The 26,386-nt window shown below is 42.2% G+C and overlaps 1 protein-coding gene across 1 annotated transcript in view; it reads left to right on the top strand.

Annotated features, from left to right (window-relative positions):
- LOC114511417 (carcinoembryonic antigen-related cell adhesion molecule 21-like) overlaps nt 1-14,608 on the top strand; it is a 119,890-nt gene extending 105,282 nt beyond the window's left edge. The window contains exon 2 of the mRNA XM_036012174.1: nt 14,201-14,608. Within this exon, the coding sequence (XP_035868067.1) occupies nt 14,201-14,481 (281 nt within the window). The 3' untranslated portion in view covers nt 14,482-14,608. The remainder of the gene's footprint in view (nt 1-14,200) is intronic.
- Nucleotides 14,609-26,386: the final 11,778 nt, after the last annotated feature.

Genomic DNA, 26,386 nt, shown 5'->3' with positions numbered 1-26,386 from the left:
CTTTGTCGATTTTATAAATTCATTGTTTATCTTCCTGGTGTTGAGGTGAATAAGTTCTTTATGTAGTTTCAAATTTGAGCCCATATCCAATATATCACTGCCAACTATGTTTATTCATACAGTAGGTTCTCTTTTCATTTTGTTGATGTTTTTTTTTTTTTTGCTTAGCAGAAGGGTTTTCACATGATGTACTTTCATCTGTTGATTTTTTCTTTCTTTTCTTTGCCCTATGAGCCATATCAGAGAAAGCATCGCTACAGAGATATCTGACATTTCACCGCCTATGTTTTCTTCTAGGATTTTTATGGTTTTGCAACTTGCATTAAAGTTTTTTTTTATCCATTTTGAGTTTATTTTCTGTGGTATAAGTTGGTGAGTCAGTTGTTTGCATGTAGCTGTTCAGTTTTCCCAATATTATTCCATTTTTAAAAGGTTTTTTTCTTAACTACATTGTATGCTTGTGTCTCCTTTATTAAATATTAGGCTTTCCCATAGTTTGGGTTAATTTCTGGGCTCTGTCTTCTGTTTGATCAGTTTGTCAGTGCTCTTCCATGACAGTACATTTTTGTTTTGATTAAAATGGCCTTTTAGTATAGTTTCATTTCAGGTATTTAATCTATCTAACTTCGTTCTCTTTTCCGCAAGCTTTCTAAAGCTTTTTGGGTTCTTTCACTTTTGTTTCTATATACATTTTTAGAATATATGGTCTACAAGTGTGAAAGATGCCATTGATGTTGTAACAAGAATTGCATTGAACCTGTACCATATTGCTCTGTTTAGCCTGAACACTGACATCATGTTAATTCTCCCATTACATGAACATGATATATTCTTGCAGTTATTCGTATATTTCCTGATGTAATGCCCCTTTCTTTCTCAATGTTCCTCAGTTTTCACACTACAGGTCTTTACCTCTTTGGTTCATGTTTTCTAGTTACCTTAGATTTTTCCTGGTGTTGTACCTGTTGTTACAAAGTAAATGGGGTGTTTTACAGTGTCTCTATCTGATAGTTTATTATTGTTCATAGAGTCATTACCAATTTCAGAATGTTAATTTTGTGTTCTGCTACTTTGCTGAATTCTTTTATTTCATCTAGGAATACTGCTGAAGGATCCTTAAGGCTTTCTGTTTACGATATCATATAATGTGCAAATACTGTGGTCAGAGGCAAGGTCCAACCCACTCTTTACATGTCACCTCGACAAAGTCATTCACTTTTCTGCAGAGGTAAGCACCATCATCAGGTGACCTTTATGAACTTAACTGTGGACTGTGAGTGGCTGAGATGTCAGAAGTTGCATGGTGGCCCCAGGTCCCAAGCCCACTCTCTATCTGTCACACCCTCTGTTTCTCCACAGAGCCTGTGAGGGTGCCAACATTCTAGCCTACAATCCTGCTGTTACAGAGCCTAAGGACACTGTGCTGCTGACTGCTACACAGTTGTGAACTCCACTCTGGGCTTTTAGCAGTGAGAGCCTGAGGCTATTTAAGAGCATGAAACTGTCCTGTGCCTACAGAACCTTCATACAGACCTTGTCAGGGGAAAGGATGGGGGAATTATGAGTGTGATGCCACCAACCCCAGAGTTTCTTGAAAGTGAGCCCCTCAAACTTGGTGTTAAATATAAATGATACTTCTTTCCTCATCTGTTATTAACCTGAGAATAAACCTTTTGCACTTTTAAAATAAATGAGTTGTGAAAGTGGAAAAATTTTAGACTTGCATTGAGCCAAGAAATGGTCAATGATAAAAGCTGTCATTTTCATTTTTGTTGTCTTAAGGTTACATGTTACAGCATATCCCACCTTTAGTTGGTCTCAGATGCACCATCTCTACAGTGCAGGAGTCACTGAGTCCCTCAGAGGAGGGGCAGTTGTCATGTGATGACCTTTGGGAGCATGGGACCAGCTTGAAAAAATCAAGTTCTGTCCTCTTCCAGGGGTCATGTGGAGGGCCCCTGGACACTATTGTGGATATCAGGAATAAGCTAAAAGACACCTATGTGGGTAGTAACAATGGTCTCTTTCTCTGTGTTATATTTCTGTGCATAAATTCTAATGTCTTCTGAGTCTTCTTATTTACATGACAGTGGGTTTATTTGCAAAAGTTTAGCATGACTCTGTTCCTTTTATTACTAGAATAAAAGTGGAACCATTTCTTGTACTAACAAAGCTTTGTTTCAAATGTCCTACTTCAGCCTTAAGCCCACAGAACTAAAAGTAACCTCAGTCTTTTTGAAGCTAATTTGGACCTGGTGTTTTTAAAGGTATTTCTTAGAGAACAGAGCATCACCCAAAAGTAGGGTTACTGCAGGTAAGGTGTGAGGATGAAGCTTCCTAAGATCAAGAGGCTATTAAAACTCCCATGTAATGTTTTATGGAAAAACTTACTTCAGATTGAACTATGTGGTGAATTCTAATTCCTCTTAATTTCACTAAATGATCAGGATAATGGAAATTACAGTAGCCACTGTCATAAGATATAGAATACCTTGTTTGTTTGAATGATGTGTGAACCTCCCCCCAAATAATAATAATTAATTAATTAAAGGTGAGTGCAGAGATATGTAAAAGTACAGCATTCTGGGAGATGCAATCCTAGCTCTGTTCAAGGACTCTCAGCTATTTTGTCCCCGTGCCTACATTGCTTGGAACTGGCACCTCTGTATCAGTATCAGGCAATGATGGAGATGCAAACTGGCTATTGGGTGAAAGAGATTCAGTTGTGGGTCCCTCCACTGTGAAGAAGGCCTTTGTGATATGACTTTGAGGCCCTAATGTTCCCTCAGAGTCTAGATTCTTAACACAGTTTCTTTCTGACTGTAGGCCTCTGAAATCTGTCTTGTTTTAGACCTTTGCACTACAAATGTAATTGCAATTTGGTTATTCACAATTTTTTATCTTGTCTTTTGAAACATACCTAAGTGGTTTTGGAATCTTCTTACCAGTGTTAAGAACCAAAGAATATCTGTCTCCAACACCAGGCCCAGTAATTTGATTTTTAATCTTCCTGGTGTGGCAGTCTCTGAGGAAGAGCAGAAACCTCCCTTACTTCAAGAACTTTGCAGTCAAAACGTAAATGGACCTCCTGTTAAGCTTTTATGTAAAGTTTTGCTTTTCTTTGTCCAAAATCAATTAGCAAACACACATTCCCATGGTTCCTTCTGTTGTAAAACCTTCCAGGCTTTGTATCAGGACTGTTGAGGTCTCTTTCACTGCCCTCTTGCCATGTCTTCAATGAAGTCTTATCTTTATTTTTAACTGGTTCCATGCAAGTTTCTCTTTAAAATAACCTCCCTGTCCCAGCTGATCAGGATATCTTACTAAAAGTGTCAACACTTAACATATTTTCAAATCTTCCAATATTTTCCTCATCTTGTTAATATTTTTTTAAAAAGGTTTGTAATTGTCTCCCTCTCTTCTGACTTGAGGTTCACAGCAGGAGATGAACTGACTTCTCATGTTCTTCTGGAGACCCAGGTTGCATCAAAGCAGCCTTGCCTCAGAATCCAGGAGGACTTGCCAGCATGAAAGGGCACATTTCCATAGTGCCCTTAGTATCAACAGTGCACTCATTCCACATATGTCTTCAAGAAACAAGATCACAGAGATTTGAAAAGATATTCTGCCATTAACCTCAACTTCTCTAGTGAACATGCAGGTCTCTGTTATGTCAGCCACCCTCAGGCATGTACTGAATGAGCCTCTATCAAACCTTCGTTGACCTGCATCTCAGGAAAGACATCATAGTATTCATTTTATGTAGGTTTTTTTTTTTGTTCTTTTTACCAATTCCACATGCCTGTCCTCAAATATTGCCAGCAGAGTTAGCAAATTGAAAATTAAATTCTTCTGTGTTTCTATTCCTTTCCTGATCTCTGTCACCTCTGCTGGATTTGGCTGAGATCCTTGGGGACCTTTCCACAGGTGGATTGTGTGTGAGCAGAGGTGAACACAGAATGAAGTCATGGACGTATGGGGTCTGCACAGAATTAGATGAGAAATTGTGAAGCCTGGTGCATTTTAGGGTGCCAGGCATTTTACTTACAAGGGGAGCTAAAGGTGCCATACAGGAAGGTTTATTTTGGAGGCTCAAAATGAAGCTGAGTAATGTGAGTGCGGGTCTCTCCTTCCTGTTGCAGGAGGGGCCACTGGAGGACCTGTGGTGAAGTGAGGGTGCCATCGTAAATGAAAGGTCTTCAGGAAGGCACCTGTTGGCTAGAAACTCCCTCTGTCTCAAGAATTCTCTGTTGCCCAGAAAAATCCTCTTATCTTGGAGGATGTAATCTTCTCAACCACCTGTAAAGCAATCACTGTGATTTATGAAATAATCAAAGACATCATTACCCCTTTTTTCTATTTGCCCAAAATGTGTTCTATATCCAATGTTGGCTCACATAAATTGGAAGTTTTAGGTTTATGTGAATTCTGTATGACTATAGATTAAAAACTGTATTCCTTTCTGCCAATCTGTCTCTCTTATTGTGATGATTAGCCAATTCAAAAAATATTTAGAAGGTGGGAAGGACAGTACTACTATCATTCTGCTTTCACATTAGCCAGGATTTGTGAAGCTGCTGGGTTACAAGCAGGGAATCCAGTGTGAAGACAAGTGCATTATGTAGGTGACCAGTGAGAATGGTTGGGCCAGCATGTAAAAAGTGTCAGTTTCTGGATTTGTTCTGATCATCTAGAATCAAATAATTGCCTGAAGAATTCCATGTGTGCTGTAAGAAAACAGAAGAGTTGTGAAAATACAGGGATTCGGAAAAATTCTGCAGGAGGACATTGATATCAAAAATTAGGCTGGGATTAGACAGCTTAAGACATCCTGAAGTGCCTTTTAAAAATAAGTTGTCAAGAAAATAGTTGGGCATCAGCAATCATGTCCAGTGTGTTTCTTTCATTCACTACTCTGTCCCCAGTGCCTCACATAGTGCCTGGTAGGTTTACAGTATGTGTTCATCACACATTTAAAGAATCTACAAATGAACAAAAATGAAGAATCAAAATGCCTCCTGGGCACCCATACAGAAAATTTTTTTTTGACTAGGGAAATACAGCAATTCCACAAAGTCACCATCACTGCAGAGGTCCTTATAAACCCATTGTTGTTGTAGTCACATAGGGACCTCTCTGGAGCATTCCTGCTGTACACAAATTTGGAACTAAATTAACTTCAATGTAGGGGTATTTCAATAATAATGAAACTGACCTGGCCACCCTCTGGGAGACTTCCTGGTCCCAGTGTCTCAACAACTGAAATGGAAGTAGAGTCTTTCAGGCAGCAACAATCTCAGAAAATGCTAAGTAAAATTAGGGACATGTAAAAATGTAACAAAATATCAGATTAAACAGTAAGTACTGATAGCATAAACACTAATCTGACACAGGAATCCGGGTCACAGAGCTTCTACTTTTTCCTCAAGGGTCGTGGATAAGATCATAACACATGTGTTCAGTTACTTCCCAGTGATTAAGTTCCCAAGGAGAAGGAAGCTGGGAACCTCATAGAATAAAAGATTTTTATTAACAAATTCAAAAGTATCTTTAAAATTTTCTGTAATAACAAGTCCACATTTGATAGACTTAGGTTGCAAAACCAATATCAATGTTTTAACTGGTTTGGTAATATTTTATTTATTACTTATCATTTTTTATTGTTCAAATACAGTTGTCTCCATTTTGCCACCAACCGCTTCCCCTCACTCCACCGTCACCCTCCTCCCACCCTCAATCCTGTCCCCTTTGACTTTGTCCATGGGTCCTTAATTTATGTTCCTTGAAGACCATTTCACTTCTTCCTCAGCCCCACTCCTACATTACCTCTCTGGTTCATCCCCTCTGGTTACTGTCAGTTTGTTCTTTATTTCAAAGTCTCTGGTGATATTTTGGTTGCACATCTGTTTTGTTGATTAGGTTCTCCTTATAGGTGAGATCATATGGTATTTGTCGTTCTCACACTGGCTTGTTTCACTTAGCATTCCATCCGATACTTGTGAAGGGAATCTTTCTTTCTCCTGCATAGTATTCTATTGATTTAATGTACCACAGTTTTTTCGAGTAAACTGAAGATGGATAAGAGACTTCAATATCTGTGATACCATAAGAGTCGTAGAGGAGAACAAAACAGCAAAATCTCATAAACTCCACACAGCAATATATTCACTGATATATCCCTAGAGCATTGGACATAAAGGATAGAATAAACAAATCAGATCTTATCAATATAAAAAGCTTCTGCATGACTACAGAAAACATTAGCAAAATGAAAAGGGAACCAACTGTATGGGAAAACGTTTTCACCAATGAAATCTTGGATGCAGTTTTTTCTCCAGAATATAAAAAGAGCTCATAGGACTCCACTCTAGGAGGACAAGAAACCCAGTTAAAAAGTGGGCAAAGGACCTGAACAGCCAACTCTCCAAGGAGGACATACAGAGGGCCCCAGAAACATATGAAAGGATGCTCAGCATCACTAGCCAGCAGAGAGATATTTCTTAATAAATTAGGTACTCAATAAATTTAATTAATGGCTAGATGTACTAGAACTGAGCTTTCAGTTTCAATCTTATGCCTGACCTAAGAAGAAGAAGGAGTGACTTTTCATTCACAGAGTTCACGGTCTCAGGAAATCCTGTGTGTGGTTTCTGCAGCCATCTGTCTGGGTCATGATGCTCTGGGGAACAAGGGAAACTTCCTGTGCCGAAAGGAAGATGAGAACCCAGAATCTGTGGCTGCTTCCATCTCAGAGGGGCTGAGGGTTCTACAAGAACCTTTCTTTCCTTAACAGAATGCACAGGGCTCCTGGTCCAGTATTCACCTAGAGATTCTCCAGCTCCTGGGCCTTGTGGGCAGAGAGGGACACAGGCATTACTTATATGCAACATCCCAAAGTAGTGATGGTGGACCCACAGGGCATTTTAGGGATCAGGCTTCTAGACCAGCACCCTCATCCAAAAGCCTCAGAAGACTCTTCACCAGGCCCTTCCTTTGAACAGTTGAAAGCCCAGAGCTCTATCTGAAACATTGTATCTCCTTGGAAGGGCAGTTCTCCTGCCACTGGGTGTGTAATATTCCGGACAATGCCTGCCTTTTCACAGGGCTCACCCTACACTCGTCAACAACTTGTGCATCACCTGACATTGGTTGCAAGTCTGCCTCTGTCCTCTGGGGACCAACATTGAGACACACATGAAATAGACACAGGTACCTGCCTTTGGCTTAGAAGATGGAAGAGGCTGATTTTCATCCCCTGCTTCAGTAAGCATTTATTTTGCCTTCTATCTTGACTGCTCTGTCCCACCTGCTACTTCTAGAGACTGTTACCAAAAGGAGACTGTGTAGCATCCCTCACAATCTCAGGGGGCCACATGGTAGGCCTGCCAATCATCACATTATAATCTGATCTGAACTATCTAACTGGGCAGATGATGGCAGGTTGCTACATCCCAGACCTTCATTTTCCTTAGCAAAGGTCAGTCTTTACCTTCAGTGAGACGTGACAAGTTTTTTTTTTTTTTCTTTTCCTCTTGGAGAGCATCATTTTGACACATCTCAGGGATTTTTTTTTCTGGGCCCTTCAAAAGCACAGAGCCTGGGACAAGTATGTGAGACTACAGGCTCTTTATGTTATTTAGTCCCTTGCACACTTTGTCTGTGTCCCATAAATGTGAATTAGCCTGTACCCACAACATACTAAACATATACATATATCTCCATTTGGCCCATTAACCAATTCTAGAGATTTCCATGCTATGTTTTCTCTCACTTTCTAAGAGGTTTTACGCAAGTTTGTTTGCCCACCTATTTGATTAAAATGTATAAGATAAGCTACAAAACTGCCTTCACAGGATTTGAGACCTCACTCCCACACATATTATGTCAGTTTGGCTCAGATAAACTCATTAAATTGATCTACAGGTTTGAACATTTTTATAGTATGACAAGGCCTTCGAGCACCTCCTCCCTCAAGGAGTTCTGTGCTGCTCTGTACCTCATGAATGGTATCAACCATGAAATGGAGGTGATAACAACTAAGCCACCCAAGTAGAAATCACAGGTTTTCCCAGCAGCCAGGCAGCACAAGCACAAATACAAGAAACAGACATGGGTAGGGGTGGTGTACATGAAGCCGTTTCCTAGAAAATAGAAGGCCTATAGAGACTGACTTTCCCTACAGTCCTTTCTTCCTGGGACATGCAGGACATGTCCCACTACACACCACAAAACTGCAGGTCCTTCTGAGACTCCTGGTTTTGAGTATTTGTCCTAGGAAGCAAAAGCCAGACTGGTGACAACTTGAGAAAAAAGAGTAGTACCCTCTGCAATTATCAACGACTGTGACACGTATTCACACCCAGAGTTATACCTGAGATTTTCTTGCTTGGAGGAAAAAAAAAACACCTCAGAGCATTAGAGAACATGGAGAGGACCCAGTGCCCAGCTGGGTTTCTGTGTCACAAACAGAAATAATCCAGGTTTGTAGGACATCTGCAACTCTTTGAGTGGTGTTGACAGTCCCAAGACCAAGTCAGCAGTGGTCATCGTTGGCCTTAGAGTATCATACTCTCAGAGACATATGTAACCCCAACAGCATTGCTATTTCAAGTGTACCCTACAGGCCAGATGGATCAACCTATCCTGTCAGCTTGTCAGATGCAGAATCAGTGACCCCTTGCACCTCAGAATCTGTAGTATATCAGGATATGAAGATGGTCCCTTTGTACAGGAGAGCAAGAGAAGTGGTTCTAACTTCATATCAAGCAATCACAATTTCTCCTGGAGTAAGAGATGTTGAAAAAGTTTCAAAGAGGATCTAATGAACAGAATGGGTGACATCATTTTGACAGCTTTGTCAGAGTTAGCTCTAGAAATCCTGTTCTGAAGGGAAAAGTCAAATGTGAAAGAAAGAGGTATGTGGGGGAGGCAATTGTGTACCTCACAGGGAGCTGTGGGAAATGCTTGAAACCCACACATCCCAGGCTTTTGCTTTTCATAATACAATTTGGGAGTCTGTGTTTGTGTATGTGTGGTATTGAGAGACCTTAGAAGTTCTCAGGGAACAAAACTATAATGGTGTAGTACTGGTTACAAGGTACAAGGATGGGAAACATGAGAGCTGGGAGAAGGAGGGTAATGTGCACAGACCCCTGCCCAGCCCACATGACACAGATAGTAAACATGCCACAGAATAAAGCTCAATACACAGGTAGGACACATGGCATATTGCACCATTCTGGACAGAGGTGCCTGTTAGCCTTTCACAACCTCAAGCTTCTCTCAAAGAGGCAGCCACAGAAGAGACAATATACATCATGTGGTCTCTTTCAATCTCTACCCACAGAGGACTTATCCACTGGCAAGAGCTCATGCTGGTTGGTAAGTAGGGCACAATTCCTTGGGGTTGACTAAGGGTCTGACACAGAGACTGTCTGGGATCTGCTGAAGACACTGGTGCTCTGGGAAAAGAGGGAGTCTTCTGAATGAACCTGAAGCTAAATGAGAAAAGAGCAGAGTACAATGAGGAAGGGGTCTCAGCTAGAGGAGAATCTCATAATCTGGAAATGGTGAGAGGCAGAAAACTCTCATTTGCTGTGCATTTGCTATTATTTTTCATGCTGATATACTGATTTATCAGGAAGCATCAGAAAAATTTAACAAGGAGTGTTAGACATTGTCTTTATCACCAACCTTTGAAATGGGCCAATAGATCCCAGGATGTACAGGACACTGGGATCACGCATTCACTCAACCCCATGTATTTCCAGGCTGTTGCAGTCACTGGAGGTAGAAGATGACACAAGCCCTGTTTTCATGGAGACCATGTTCTATGTAGGAGAGAGGGACAAGGAAGTATGTAGATGTGATGTCAGGTATCCACAATAACCATGAAAAAAAAAAAGTAGGAGCAGGTAAGAAAGTGAAGTCAGAGAATCTTTAGAGAAGATGGTGAGCTAAGATTCCTTTCAAAAATGCGTATGAGTATCAGGAGACATCTGAGCACAGTGAAGGTGTAAACAAGAGAAGCAGCTGGAGAAATGTATTTGAAACCAAACTAATAAAGGCTTCAGAGGTTCTGAAGTAAAGATGCCTTGTCTCTGACCTTGCCCTGAGAGAAGCAAACTCACATGCAGACCAAGGCTGAGACATGAACAGACCTGCTCAGGGTTCAGGGCCCCATCTATCCATTCCAAAACATAGGTAGTAATAATGATGCATTTTTTTTTATTTCCTAGTCTCACTTCTCAACTTTTGGAGCCACCCCACTACAGCACAAATGGAAGTTGAGTCGAACAATGCTCTCGAGGGGACAGGATGTGATTCTGCATATCTACCAGAGGCCTCCCAGTGCAGAATACTTCCTGTGGTTCAGGGGAACAACCGTTGACATCAATAGTAATATTGCATATCTTGTAGTAAAGCCAGGAAGCCTTATAAGAGGTCCTCCAGGTGGACAAGCAAGTGTAGAGGATGATGGGTCCTTGTTGTTAAAGAATGTCACCATGGAAGACTCAGGAACCTACACCTTAATGGTCCTACTACAACACTGCTGAAAAATAATAGAACATGGACAGCTTACTGTATACGGTGAGTGATTGCTCTCTGACCTCTTGGTGTCAGGTGGGGTGAGTTCATCTTCACACACAAAACTGATGTACCCTAGACACTACCTCCTATTCCTCTTGACACTTTGTTTCAGGGTGAATTTTAGTACTTCATGCAGCATACAGAAAGAATGCGGACAAACTTTCTAAGGCCTCAGTTCCCTTCTCGTATTTCAGCCTTGCAGGCTGTCAATGAAGACAGAAAAATCAGATTCATAGGACTAAGTTAGCAAAGGGAGACCAGTTTCATTTTAGCTTCCTGAGCACCTGCCTATTCACTTGACCTTGAGAATGACTCTTGTACTTTGTCAGAGCACAGTCTGAGAGGTCCCCTGAAATTCTTACACAGCTCAGCTCAGCAACTCCTCCTGAGAATACTGTCCCTTAATCTTTACTCCCAGGACCCTGGTGAGCCTGTGCTAGGTTGTGTTTGGCCTCCTTAGAAGGGCTGAGTGTGTAACAGTTTAATGGGTGCCCAAGCTACAAGGCTCCTGAGGAAGGTCACCAAGTCAGGGCTTCCTGACTAAGTCCTGCATCTCACCAGAAATGGAGTTTTGTCTATCATCAACTGAGTTTTGTGTGAAGAGCAAAGGGAGACAATGTCCTTGTAGAGAGCATGTCTACTCTTGGGCAGTCTCGGGAAAGTTCAGAAGAAGGTCAGCATCCATTAAAAGAAACTGAGAAAAAAGATGCTCCCTGAGGCTCCTCATTCACCAGGGATCTGCTAGTCGTTCTCTCCTGGAGTACACCAATACCAGATGCTTCTTTTGAGAAGCTCTTCCATTCAAGATTTAGGTCACATCCTCTAAATATTTTACAGTCATTACACTGACACACTGGCAGCCAAATATTCATTGAAAAGAAACTGAGAAACAGGGGGATACAGTCACTAAAGGGGAGTCACACAGACCCTGAGTAGGTCATCAGGGCCAGTAGAGTTCTGCATGTAGACACAGACTTAATTTCAATACCTCTGGGGCCTTATGAGGAAGTCTTAGGATTCCTAAACCAACAAGTGGTTCAGATCCCTTTCTCTAAGGTATCATCTCTCATAGGAATACATTTTGGTCTGTGAAGGGGAAAAAATGGAGTCAATCTATTTTTACTCTAGAAAAACATTATTTTCACTAGCAATCAGAGTCACTGCATAGATGACCCAGGCATCACCCTCAAGTGGCCCATCCACACCTCCCTGCACTGGACATGACATCACTTATTTGTTTCCTGTTCTGGTGCAGTCTGTCCCAGCAGATGTAAAGGAAAAGACATTTCTTTCTTATTGCCCACTCTTCCCCTGAAACAAGCTCTGAAAAAATTTTTAACAAGCATTCATTTGGCTTTAATGAATTAGGAGGAAATAAACAGTGATTGAATGAACAAATGAATGAATGACCCAAAATCTCTTCAGAGCCTGGAACCTGGATTCAGATTCCTTGGAATCCTCACCATAGGGAACGGAGTTTCCTGGACCCAGGAACTAAGAGCATCCTTTCAGATCCTTTCCTTTTCTCTACTAAAACAGCACTTGGTGTTTGACTTAGGGCCTGGGGTATTAATAATGATTTTCACATACAGAAGAATTTTAAGTTTTTTTTTTCCAATTTTTGTCTCATAGCCACTGAACACAAATTGCCCACAAGTGCCAGAATTTCAGGAAGTCTGTGCTGACCACTTGCTCTAAGACACTGATTTTGCATTTGCACAAGTCCTTACCTGCTCTCAGGAGAGAGAGAATGGCTTTTATGGTCAAGGGCAGAGCACATGATTCTGCTTCCTTTATCACCTTCTACCTGTCTTTTTTCCTCTTTGCTAAATCATTTCATGGACCCTGCTCTATCATTCATTGGCTCCCTGGCTCATTTCAGTCTAATTCACCTGAAAAGACCTGACCTACCTCTTAGTCTATGTCCTGAGTAGACAACTTACCACTGGCTTGCTTCTGGTCTCTATGTGTTATTTCTGCTCAAATCCCACCCAGTGTCTATGATGTCCTCGAAAATAGTGCTTCGTAGAAACACACCTCAGTTGGGCAATAGATGTCTATGCATCTGGAAGGAATGACTTCTGGTGATGCAGGCACTCAGGTGGTCAGTATAGAACCAGGAGGTTCTCTCTGGTCTCTCTGTGGTCTCTCTCATCCCCTGTCTTATGTCTTTCCTTAACCAACACTGATACTGAACGGACACCAGAGAAAATCTGCAGTTTCCCCCAGACATATAGCTGGCGGACATGCATTCTCTGAGTGTTGTGATTCCCAAACATGTTCTTGTGATATGCTGACCTGCCTTGTTAGTTCTAAGACTCAAGTTGACTAAGAGGTGAGAGGTACCAACTCTGACTGAAGACACTTTTAAGGATATGAAAGGAACCACACAGGGCATTTATTTTCTCTTTCCTGCAGAGGAGAGTTAACCACAAACAACATCACAAGCAACAAATTCAACCATGAGAGCTTTGATTTTCATTTGTGTACATAATAATGGTCTTGAGCATTTTCTGCTGTATCTATGGGCCATTTGTAGATATTCTTTGGAGAAGTGTCTATTCAAGTGTATTGTTCCGTTTTTAAAACAGCATATTTGGTTTTGTGGTGGTTGTTGAGTGTAGTGTTTTTTTTGTGTATTCTAGAAATTAACTTTTTATTTTTCATGTGATTTGCAAATTATCTTCACAGGTTTTATGGGCCACCTTTCAACGTGTTATGTCCTTTTTTTGATGAAGAGACTTTTTCAATTTGAGAATATCGAAATTGTCCATTTCCTGTCTTCTTAGGATTACATTCATAAAATCATTGCCAAATTCAATGTCATAATGCTTGTCTTGATACATTTTATAAGAATTTTATTGGGTCAGGTCTAACTTTCAGAATTTCATACAATTTGACTTAATTTTTGTTAGTTTTGACATGAATATGAAATTAATTTTGATATAATTTTGACTTAATTCCCTGTAGTATCAGACAGGGATATGCATCATTAATTTTCATGTGGATATTGGTGTTCAACCCCATTCATCGTAAAGATGGCATTTTCCCAACTGAAATCTTGGCCTTTTCTCTTTGAAAGTTAATTAATTATTTTTTATTGATGTTCAAATATGTCTGTCTGTATTGTCCTCCACTAAAGTGTCCACCACTTTTTTTATTGATGTTCAAGTATGTCTGTCTGTATTGTCCTCCACAGAAAGTGTCCACCACTTTCCCCCACCCCACCCACCCCCACCTCCAACCCAAAATCCTTCCCCTCTTTGGCTTTGTCCATGGGGCCTTTATGCATGTTCCTTGATGACCCTTTTCCTCTTGTTTCCCTGTTATTCCCCTCTTCCTTTTCCTCTGGTTACTGTCAGTTTGTCTTTAATTCAGTGTCTTTGGCTATATTTTTCCTGAGGTAATCTGGGGACAGAGAGGAGTTGCAGCTCTTTCCTTAATATTGTCACCTGAACTTAGACAATTGTCCTCCAAATGCCTGGACCACACTCTGGTGAGCTTTATCTAAGTCACTGTGGCCTGTGAGGGGCTGAAATCGCTGAGGAAGCTATGTGCCTGCATGTCTGAAGCCCATTCTCAATGAGTCCCTTTCTCTACTTCCCCACAGCGCCTGTGAGTGTGCCCACCCTTCGAGCCAGCAAAACCCCAGTCATAGAGAATATGGAGCCTGTGGTCCTGACCTGTGACACAAACGGTGAAAACATCGAGTGGTTTTTCAATGGTGTAAGTCTGCAGCTCACGGAGAGAAGGAAGATGTCACATGACATGAGAACCCTCACCATAGACCCTGTCCTGAGATGGGATTCTGGTGTTTACCGCTGTAAAGTCTCCAACCCCAGAAGTTCTGGCACAAGTGCTTCGCTTATGCTGAATGTGAAAGTTTGGTGACTCTTTTCCCTCTTCTATGTTGTTAAACCCTAAATAAAGTAGTTTTTTGCAATATCATAATTGATTCTTTCTGAGGGTGAATAGTTCTTAAAGATTTGCATTGATTCAATAAACAGTAGAAAAATGTAAGCTGATGTGGTCATTATTGTTGACATAAGATAACATTTCAGATCACTCTGCACCTTGGTTTGGTTTCATGTGTACCATATCCACAGTGGAGGTTTCATTGTGACACTGTGATGCTCAGGTGATGAGCAGTAGTTGTTTGATAACAAATGAGGGAAGGTAAGGAGCTTAGAGAATATGAGCTCTGTGTCTTGTCCCTGAACACATATGGAGGGCACCTGTTGTAGACAATGGGAATGGACAAGAGGACAACAATGTGAGTAGCAACACTGATTTTTGTGTTTCTCTTTGTTGTATTTCAAAAGATTTCTAAAGTTTCTTGAGTATTCTTCCTTCTATGTCAATAAAATTATTTGCATGAGTTCAGTACATTTCTGTTGTGTTTGTTAATGAGGTATATTTCAAACCTTTGGTAATGAAACCAAGGCTTTGTTCAAATGTGCTATTTCAGACTGATGCCCATAGAATTGGAAATGACCTCATTTGCAGGAACTGATACAGATGCAAATTATTTCTTGGCTACAAGAGATGTAGTTGTGTTTCCTTGCACTGTGCAGAAAGCAGTTGGGTTATGACCCAGAGGTCTCAAGGTTCCCTCAGAGTTATTAACCTTCAGACAGGTTCTTCCTGATTTCAGACCTCTGACCTCCAAATTTTAGAGAATTATCTTTAGCAATGGAATTGCAATTGGTAATTATATTTTTTTTTTGCCATTTGGAATACATATGAGTCTACTTAAATTTATCTTGCTACAGTTATGGTTCAGACAGTATCTATCAAAAGTGCCTAGGTCCATCTCCTAAAATTTAATCATCCCGCTGTCCCTGTATCTCAATTTCTGTGGGAGGTACAAGTGTAACTTAGGTGAGGACCTGTAAAACCATGATGTATTAAGACATTCTATGGATATTGTATGAAGAGTTTTACTTTTATTTATTTTTTTTTATTTTAATGGGGGCTCAGTTTGTTTAAAATTATTTTAATTACTGACATGTTATTTTTTAACATTATCTTCATCTTGTTTTAATTATTGTTCAGGTACAGTTGTTTCCATTTTCCTGTCACCACTTTACCCAATCCTCACATACATGCTCTTCCACCCTCAGTGCTATACGTCTTTGTCTTTGTCCATGTGTCCTTCATTTATGTTCCTTGATGACCTTTCCTATTTTATCCCCCATCATCCCCCTCTCACCTACCCTCTGGTTACTGTGAGTTTGCTCTTTATTTCAGCATCTCTGCTTATATATTGCTCCCTTGGTTGTTTTGCTGATTGGCTTCCACTTATAGGTCACATTATATGGTATTTGTCATTCATGGACTAACTTATTTCACTTATTATAATACTCTCCAGTTCCATCCATGATGTCATTAAGGGTAGGGGCTCCTTGTTTCTGCTCTGTAGTACTCCATTCTTTTGTAGTGTCCAGTGTATACATCTTCCATTTCCTTTGTAAAGGTTATTCCAAAGTATTCTAGTCTTTGTAATGGTATTATACATGGAACTGTTTTCTTAATTCATTTTTGAGATATTTATTGTTGATGCATAGAAATGAAATGAGGCTCTTTTTCTCCTCTAACTGCACTGAATTGATTAGTTTTAACATGTTTTGAGGGTGGGAGATGAAATCTTTAATGTTTTCTACATGTAACCTTATGTTGTCTGTTAAAATCGATCATTTTCTTTTTCACTTTCACATTTTGATGTCTTTATTTTATCTTTCTGGGTAATTGTTTCAGCCAAATTTCCAGTACAATGTTGAACAAGTGGGGAGAGAAGCACTTTTTATATGGTTCATGATCTTACTAACATTTTCGGTGTTTCTCCTGGCAGTATTGTGCTACCTATAGGCTTTCAAGCATGACATTTAACATATAGTGGGGTTTCCTGCTATGTCTATAGTCCTTTTCTTTTATGAAAACCAAAACCACTTCTATCTAGTGATTTTACTTGATGATAGCATTCAGTTTGTTGGCCAAGAAAATGAAGTCTTGTAAGATTGAGAAATTATGTAGATGAAATTTCTCAAAATCCAAGATTATGAATATTGGGTTGGTTAATCTTTCCTCATAAATTATTTAATGAAAGGCAAGTGTCTTTTCAGTTACAGTGAAGTTTCATTGGCCCCAGATGCTTATAGTGGAGGTAAGCCTGCCCTCTTTGAGATTTATGGAAGTGTACATGAGGAGTGTGACTTGCACAATTTTGAAGTCTAAGAAGTGTCTGGGAAAGAATCAGTAAAAGCTATGAGAAAAAATTTCATGTGATAATGTGGACAACACATGGGATGTGAAGTGGATTCCTGTGCTGGTACTAAAGAGATATTCACAGGAATAAGTCAGGAGTCACCCTGGAGTAATCGGGCATCAGAGACAAGATGCTGCCCACTTTGTATACATTGTCATCTCAATGATGACAATGGTCATTCTGCACAGGTCAGGACCATGCCCTGGTGAACTTTAAAGAGCCCACAGTATGCTATGAATGGGTGACTTCTCTGAGGGAACTGCATGGCCCCAGGTCCCAAGCCCACTCTCAAAAAATTACATCATATGTATCTGTATAGAATCCATGGGAATGACTATCTTCCTAGGCAGCAACACTACAGTCACAGATTACAAGGATGCCATGGTCCTGACCTGCGACATAAATGTGATTTCCATAGATTGATTATTCAGTGGCATGAGTCTTCAGCTCAGGGAGAGAATTAATCTGTCCTGGTGTTACAGACACAACCCCCAAAGGGTCTTTTGTTACTCTAGGTAATTCCCACTACTATATTCAGGACGGTGGCTCTCAATGCCATAGTATGGTGAAAAAGAAAAGAGTTATTTCATTAAATACATACAGGTTTAGAATAATGGCAGAATTCTGCTATCAAATCTCACTTCCTTCAGAAAACAAAGATAGAACCAGAAACACAACTTTGTACCCACCTTTCTTTGTCTAGTGAGGCCAGTCTCAGAGCATGCCAATCAGAAGTAGTGCCTTCCACAAGAGAAAAAAACAAAACTGAAGTCAGCAGCTCACTTCTCCTGTTTCCTCCCCATAATCCATACTTGGCTGGACAGGTCTCCCTCAGTTTCCAACACCATCCACTATGTCACCAAGATCTCCAGTTCTTAATCCAAAACCATGTGGGAACTCCTCATGGCTGGCTGTCGAGAATCTTTTTCACACATTTCCTGCCCCCCATGGTCCTGCCAAGTGCCTCCTTCTCCCCATCATACATGGCAGACTGCCTTTTATTTAAATCCCAGTCTGGATCCTCCTCCATAACTTCAATTCCGACTCTATCCACAATTCCCTACTCCTGTTAGTGTAACACAGTGCACCCAAATAGGGATTTGGAATGGGGTCCAGAACTCAAGGTGTCCAGGAAATATTAGGATGTCCTCACCTCCTATGTACACACACACAGGTGTGGACTGGGAGAAAGGACAAATGGAACAGGGCCATTGAGAGCTGTTTTGCATAGCAAGAGCTTAGGAGCTAACCTCTGACATGGGCATTTAAAATATCTATAACCTTTAACTGATTATACAGACATGTTATATAGCTCTGGCCTTGCTCTGAGCCAGGGGGATGGAAGTAAATTCCACACCAAGAAATAACTGGGGCGTTGATTCCCTGAGTTACAGGGCCTGCATGGAAGCTTGGATAAGATTGGCTCCATGACACGGGGCCATGCTGAGACGGATGCTGAGCCAGCTGTTTCCATCACTATGGATGCTCATCGAAACAGCAGAAAAAACATACACAGGGACAACCGAGTCCTGTGGGGAAATAGGTATGAAATGGCCAGTCTCTCCAGTGGGGAGTGTCCCGAGTCCCCACCTGAGCAGGCTTTTATTAATAATACAGACACAGTTTTTGGATTACAGTCTGGCAGGAAGATCAAAAGAAATAGGTAGCTTTCATAGGTGCTGGTAGATTTCCCTCTGGGATTCTGGGCTAAGAGTTTGTGTTTTATCACTTAAAAAGAATACAGGACTTAAAAGGGCTAGTATTGTTTCCTTCCCATGCCTTCATATTCTAATTGAAGAGTATCCTCCAGCAAGGAGATCTCACAGGATCTTGCATATTCTATGTCCCAAGCCTCATTACGCTGGGGGTCTGCCAACTCTGGTCTGGACTGTACTGCCCCTGTTATTTCCACAAGCCTGAGTTTGGCAGAGGAGACAAAGGCAGCCAGCGGACCTGGATTTCTCACAACTAAGAATAAGGACTCGGGCTGTGAACAAAGCTGAGGGGGTAGGGGTCGATGTTGATCACTCCTTCATTTCCACAGACCTGAGTCTCTTCTCTGAGGCCTCCACATGATCATGCCTATCTTAGGCTATTCCCCCCTTGGGAAATCTTACTCGTCATTGGCTAAGTGATCCAGCATTGGAGGCCAGGCACAGAACAGGCAGTGTTCATGCCAGGGAAATAAGACTGTCTTCTTAGTGTCTCCTGGTTCAGAGGTCTCTCACTCAGCCTAAGTCACGGGGGTTATAGCTTCCTGAGACCAGGCTGGGCGGACTCCCAAACCACGCCTGCCCACATACATGATGGCAGCCCAGTAAAGCTGGAAGGATATGAGTGTGCTGGCAAGTGTAGCCAATTGTGGGCGGAGTCAGAAATGGGGCTGCAGAGGAAGATTGGCCCAGGGATTTAAACCCAGACGAGCAGCCAGAACAGGTTGAGAACCAGGTGGTTTTGGCTGAGTGGAGACTCCAGCAGCCATTGTGTGGAGAGAACCATGAGTCTGGAGCCTGGGCAGGGAAAACCACGAGGCTTTGCCAGATTGGGGACTCCTGTAGCGATTCTGCCAAGAGAGCCACGTAACTGCCAGAGTGGGGACCCTCCCAACTTTATAAGAAAGAACCAGAACCCAGCTTTAGCAGGGATCCCAGAGAGACAGCTGATGGCACGGGAAACTGAGGGACGCCTACAAGCTGAGATGGATTACTGGGAAGAACCGGGAGCTGCCTGAGCCATGGACTTGTATGTCTTTTCTTGAGTTATGGTACCCCAGACTGGGCAAACGGGGGAAGGAAGGATTATGTGTATTTGTGGGTGTTTTAAGGGACTTTGGGATTTTGATGAAGACATTAGGTCACTACTTTAAGTCTGTATAGCTTTAAATAAACATTTCATTTCCTTTTCATGAATCTCTGGCATTGAGAGATGTCTTTCCTATAAGGCGGAGGACAAAATGAAACTAGGGGATTCCTTTTGGTAATACTACATTGTCCTCAGCCTGCCTTTGCCCCCCTTCCCTTGGTCCCCTAGTTGTGGTAACACTAGCACTCCTATATTTTCTACCTCTTTCAGCTGTGGTAGTTAATCCAGGCATGCCTGGTCCCATGATGCAGAACGTGCCCCTATGCTGCTCTCACAGGCTCACAAAGTCCCTCTGGCTACATGGAATAATTACTTAGCATCATGCCCATCTCTCTGGTGCTGCCAAGGCAAAACTTTCAATACTATTTCAACTTGGTCAAGTTACCCTGTTACACTGGCAATTGAGAAAATTTATCATAGATCCTGTGAAATAAATAATACTAAGAATTACCAGGGTGACATTTGCACACATCTGTTTCTTCCAATTAGATGTAATATGTGAGTGACACACCTCCCTCCTCCGTGTTATGGAATTCAGAATTCCTTTTCCGGCACCTTTAATAGATTTTTTGTCAAGGTGGAACGTCCTTAGAAGGCTTTCACTGAGTCAATAAATATTCAAATGTGTGAGCTGACCTTGTCATTATTGCTGACCTAAATTCATATTCCAGACCAGATTCCACCTCTGGTTCATCTAAGATGCTCCTCACCATGGAAGTGACACTGTGTTCCTCCAAGGACAAGCAGTGGTGTTGAGATGACTGGTAGGAGCACGTGATAAGCTGACAGGAATCTGAGCTCAGACCCTCCTACTTGTGGATGTGTGGAGGGCACCTGGATACAGTTTTAAACTATGGAAATGGACTAAAGGACACCCATGTGGAGAGCTACACTGCTCTTTGTTTCAACATTTGATTCCTCTCCACATTTTCTAGTCTGTTTGAGGATTTCTGTTTTCACAGCAACAAAATTATTTGCATGAGTACACCATGACTCTGTCCTCTTTGTGAATAGGATATAATTGCAAACTTTCTTAATACAACCAAGGTTTTGACTCCAATGTCCTAGTTAAGAACAATGGCCACACAATTAGAAATGACCTTACCCTCTAAAAAGCTAACATTAACCTGACTGGTATTTTGGTACCTCTTAGGAAGAGGAAATTACCAAAACCTAGGGAGACTGCAGGTGAAGTGTGAGGGTAGTTTTTCTTACCCTCAGCAGGCTGTTAAAACTCCCATCTAAGTTTGCACGGAAGGAAGTTTTGGCAGAGTATACTCTCAGATGAATGTCAGTTCCTGTGTAGTTAAGTAAGAAATCAGGGAAAATCCAGTGTCACCACCCATGTTCTAGGATCAAAACCACTCTTCTTTCTTGGAGATGACATTTGATCTAAGAGAAGGTCACTACAGAAAAAAAAGTGTTCATGTTTCTATGAAAACATTAAGAAACACAGCTTTCTGGAAGATCAGAACTTGCCTCTCACATGTTTTTTAACCTATTTATTAATGTCTGTAAATTGGCCACTCTTCACACATTGCAGGAATTGTTTGAAATGCAAACTGGGTGTTGGCTGGAAGAGATTTAGTTGTGTTCTTGTACATTGTGTGAAAATCAGTTTTGTTATGCCCTAGGTGGTTGAATATTCTCTCAGATTTCCTAATCAATTGACAGGTTCTTTCTGTGTACCAGCCTCTGAGTTCTCATTTTAGATCACTTTCTTTGGAAATATACATGCAATTTGTAATTGCAGATTCTTGCTCCGCCCTTCTGAAATACACACAGGTATCCTCCAAAGCTTCTTCCCAGTCTATCTGTCTAGAAGGTTTAGGTCCATTCTTCTGAAGTGAATTCTGCTGGTGTCCCTGTGTCCCAGTCTCTGAAAAAACACAGAAGCCTAACTGTTGTGGGAAACTACAGCCAAAATGTAAAATGACCTCATGCTATAATCTCATGAGGCATTTTAATTTTCTTTTGTGTAGGTCAGTTTAGAAACAGAGCTGCCTATGCTTCCTCCTCTACTTAAGTTCCTTCCAGGCTCCTGTTTCAGAAATTTTGAGTTCATTCTCACTGCCATATTGAATGGCTTGATGACAATTTTCTTCCATTTTTAAATTGATTTTACTCTTGTTAAACTTGGGCAACATCTACCTGCAATTAGCTAATTCTGTCATCTTGCTTGCTGTGTCAATGCTTTCCATATTTTTCACCTTCCATTTATTTTTTATATCTGCCTACAATCTTTCAAATAAATGACTTCCATTTTCTTCCTTCACCTTTGACTTGGCATCCATATCAGGAAAATCCTGTCAGCCCACATTCTTCTGCTGCCTCATGTTTCCTCAAAGAAGCCTTGGTGCCAGAATCTGAGAAAAGACAGAAGCTGTACATGGTGCACCTCCGTGGGGACTAACCATCAACGGTGTTCTCATTTGAGATCAATGTTCACTGCATCTTCAAGAATCAAGATTACAGGGATTTTAAACACCATTCTGTCATGAAATTCCACAAATCGAATAAACATGCGTGTCCCTGTCTTGTCAGCTGTCCTCATGCCCCAAGTGGGTGACCCTGTTTTGATCTCTTTCTCTCACCAGGAATTTAGGACAGTCATCAGTGTCCTCATTCTTTTTTTGTTTTCCTTGTTGGTTTTACAAACCAAATGTCTGTCCTTAGTTAGATTATAACTGGAACATGGGAAATGGGAAAATTTATCTTTTTTTTTTTCTGATTTCTTTCCTACTTCTCATCACCTATTGCATGTTTAACTGAAATCCTAGGAGGTGCAGCAAGAAGTGGATTATGCATAAGCAGCAATGGGTAGAAATAATGGCCATACTTGGATGGCCTCTTCAGAGACAGGATTAAAAATTGTAAAGCCTGAAGAGTTTGGGAGGTGTAGACACTGTATAGGTTTAACAGGATGAAGGAATGCTATGGAAAAGATCTCTTTGGGGTTTCAGCTTGTGGTTGAAGAATATGAAATAGAAGCTGAGTACCTGTTGATAAAGGAGCAATTGGAGCTGGAGCAGGAAAGTGGAGGTGCCCATCTTGCAAACTTGTGTGGTGTGAGGGGAGAGACAGTTTTTAAATACAATGTGAGATATTCTGTCATGGAACTGAAAATCTCTAGTTAATAAGCAAACCCCTGTCATGGTAGCCATGAGTAGGGCTGCAATTAAAAGACCCTATTTTAGACCCTCCATCATGAGGAGGCCAGGCCAGAGGTGAGTGTTTTGATTCTTTGTTGTTTTCACACAATCCACATGCCTGTCTTTAGTGTGTCGCAATGAAACCCTGATAATAGGGAACTGATTTCTTCTGTGTCTCTCCTTATTCCTGCTTCTTGTGGCATCTGAGTTACTTGGCTGAAATCATTGAACATCCAACCAAAGGTAGATAGTTGGTTAGCAGATGAATTCATAGAGGGGGGCTCCTGGAGGATGGGTTCTGCATATAGTCAGGATGAGGATTGGGAACCCTGGCATGTTGAGGTTGTGAGGCAGTGTAAGTTCAAGATAACTCCAGGGTGCCACAGAGAAGAGCTGCAGGGAGCCTTAGGATGAAGCCAAAAAGTGAGTAAGGATCTGATGTATGGAGATGGTGCATTGAAGTAAAGGTGCTATTTTCCCAAGTTTGGATGGGCATGAAGGCTGAGACACAATGTTGGGAGAAAGGGTAATGTCTTGGAAAGTCAGACAAATTCCCTGAAATTGGGACACAATGAATCATCAGATGTACAGGGTGGTAGGGGACATGAGACAAATGGGAGATGAAAATGAGCATACTGTGGAGTGCTAGGAGTGTGGAGGGCAATAAAATGTTGTAGGAAGGGGACAATTGAATACCTGCAAAGGGAGTTTGGGATTTGTTTCTGGAAGGTGGTTGGAGTGCAGGATACTCAGACTACAAAAGGCATTGAAAAGTTGACTGAACAAGGTGGGGACCACAGGGCAGCCTTCGGGGTGAAAACCAAGTTGGAAGGCAGAAGTGTTTAGTTTCTTCTTCTGCTCCAGTAGAGATGTGTGCAGGAGGCTGTGGTTACGGAAAAGATGACTCAGACTGCCTGGGAGTTTACGAAGTGGAGTGTATTCACGCATGCGGACCCAGAGGAGATAAATTCCAAAAACTGGGCACCAAGTTTTTGATGAGGGCTGATTTATATTCTTGTTACAGAGGCAAAGGAGGCGGGGTTAGGGATACAGCTGCTGAAAGCGGGCATGCAGGAACAGAGAGCAGGGTTAGCGTAGGACCATGAGATAACTGCTTATCTGGGACTGGCTGCTTTCCAGCTCCTATCTGGGAATAGCTACGTCACAGTATGTCCTGTCACAGTTCCCCCTTTTGATGCTGTAAGGTGTTTCTATTTATTTAGCATCACCACATACCTGGCTATATGGCTGAGGTTCTGGAGAGGTTTGCAACTGCTGATACTGGTGTTGGTACCACTGGAGGGCTGACTTTGGCAGCTGCCCTGTGAGTCACCATGGCCTCCAGGTGTTGGACCAAGGTCCAGAGGATGCAGGGTCCCATATGCCTCACACCTCCAGGTCTGGTATCTTATGGTCCTGGATATCACTCCAGTCCAGTATACCATCCCTCCCCCAGTGCAGAGGGATCATTGTGGCTGAACGCAACCCCATGGCATGTGAGTGGAGGAGCTGAAAGCTGACCCTGGGAGATAGAGTAAGAGACCACTCTACTGCTGAGCAAAATCCTATGCCCAGAGGTGTTACATTTGCATGATGGGGCTGAGACAGGGTCCACATTTGTCAAACAAAGAATTAAGAAACCCAAATGCAGAGACCAAACAGAGATAAACTATTCCTAGGTTGATCTGCTCTGTGGGATTCCATTCCAGAGGGGCCATAGTCACTAGTCCAATTCCCAATACTCCTGCGAAGGTGTCAATTAAAGTCAGGTTACTCTGTGGAACAATGGTCCATTCCTTGGTGTCTTGTTTACTGGCTGGTGTCCTCCAGAGTCTCAGCATGGGTATTCTAGATGCAGACTTAGTCCTCGGGTCCTCAGGAGCTGCTGCTGTTTGGGCCCAGCTGCAGTGGATCCAAGGGGTGATTCCTGGAATCTAAGCAATGGTAGTGGCAGCTAGTCTATCCAGGACAGTCCAGCTCCCTGGTAAAATTTAGCTAAAGTTTCTTTAAGAGTCCAGTTCATCCACTCTACATTCCCAGAACTCTGAGGTTGATAGGCAGTGCGTAGTTTCTACACAAGGTTCAGAAGCTTTGCCGTTTCTTGGATGATTTGTGAGACAAAGGCCAGCCCGTTGTCACTTCCAATGGTCAGAGGCAATCCATTCCTTGGGATGACCTCTCTCAGGAGGGCTTGCGTGACTTTCTGGCTTTTGTCCGTTTTGGTGGGGGAAAGCCTCAACCCATCCAGAGAAGGTTCACATGATCACCAGGGGGTATTTAAACCCTCAGTTAGGCCAGACTTCAGTAAAGTCTATTTGCAGGTCTTCAAAGGGTTGTCTGCCTGTGTGCTGTATCCCGGCCTCATCTCTGGGTGCCTGGCAGCATGGTTCAGAGCACATGTTATGCATTGTGCTGAGGTGGAAGCAAAAATGCTGCCACTTTGGAGAAATAGAAATACCTCTTCAGCAGATTTTCTAGGGAGGTCTTGCCCATATGGGTGAGGGCATGGCACTGCCTTACTAGTTTGCTAGCTTGCCCTTGTGGTATATATATTCTCCCTTCTGGCAGTCTCCACTATTCTGCAGTCATCCACTACGGTGTACCTTGTGACTCTCCTGCCCTCAACCATATAGCTGCTCCCATCCATGTAGTGGGTGGCATCAGGTTGTCCAGGGGCTAATTCCGGAGATGTGGCTGGCTGACATGGACCTCTTCGGTTATTTTGAGACATTCATGGTCTGGCTCTCCAATTCTGCAGGTAAGTAGCTGGCTGGATTGACTTATTTTACGGTCTTAACTTGCACCCTCCAGTTTCCTTGGAGGAGACCCTGGTACTGAGTCAGTTTAGGTTCAACAGCCACTTATGCTCCTGCCCAGCAAGGAGGCTGTGCACTGTGTGTGGTACATGAAGACTAACTTCTTGGCCTAGAGTTAAGTTGCCTACCTCCTGGAAGAGCATCACGGCAGCAGCGACTGCCCTCAGACCAGGTGGCCAGCCGGTGGCGACATGGTCCAACTGCTTAGACAGGTAAGCCACCAGGTATGGCCATGGTCCGACAGGCTGGGTCAGGACCCAAGGGCCACCTTGTCTCTCTTGTGGGTATACAGATCAAAAGGCCACCCCAGATCTGGCAGTCTAAGGGTAGGAACATCACTGAAGCACCCCTTGATATCCTGGAAGGCTTTCTCTTCATTTTCTACCCATTCAAGGAGCTTAGTGTCTGGACCCTTCAAAGCCTGGTAGAGGGGCCAAGTTCCACAGCAGCAGGGTGTAGGCTGGCTTTTCCTCAGGAGAACAATTATTTTTCTCAAAAATCAGACGAGGTTCTGGAGAGTGTTGGAAACTGCCATTTTCCGTCCATGCCCATGATCACACCGTGAGTACTTCCGACAAGCCTGGTTGCCTAGCCCTGCATCAGGAGACACTGCTGGATCCCCGAGGGAGTTCACAGGCCTCTCGGGCAGGTCAACCGGATGGAGCACTGTGAAGGGCCATGACAGAGGACTGCGAGGTTGG

The sequence above is a fragment of the Phyllostomus discolor genome, chromosome 12 (assembly GCF_004126475.2).
Source record: "Phyllostomus discolor isolate MPI-MPIP mPhyDis1 chromosome 12, mPhyDis1.pri.v3, whole genome shotgun sequence".
NCBI classification, from domain to species: Eukaryota; Metazoa; Chordata; class Mammalia; order Chiroptera; family Phyllostomidae; genus Phyllostomus; species Phyllostomus discolor.
This window is presented reverse-complemented; position numbering and strand designations above follow the sequence as displayed.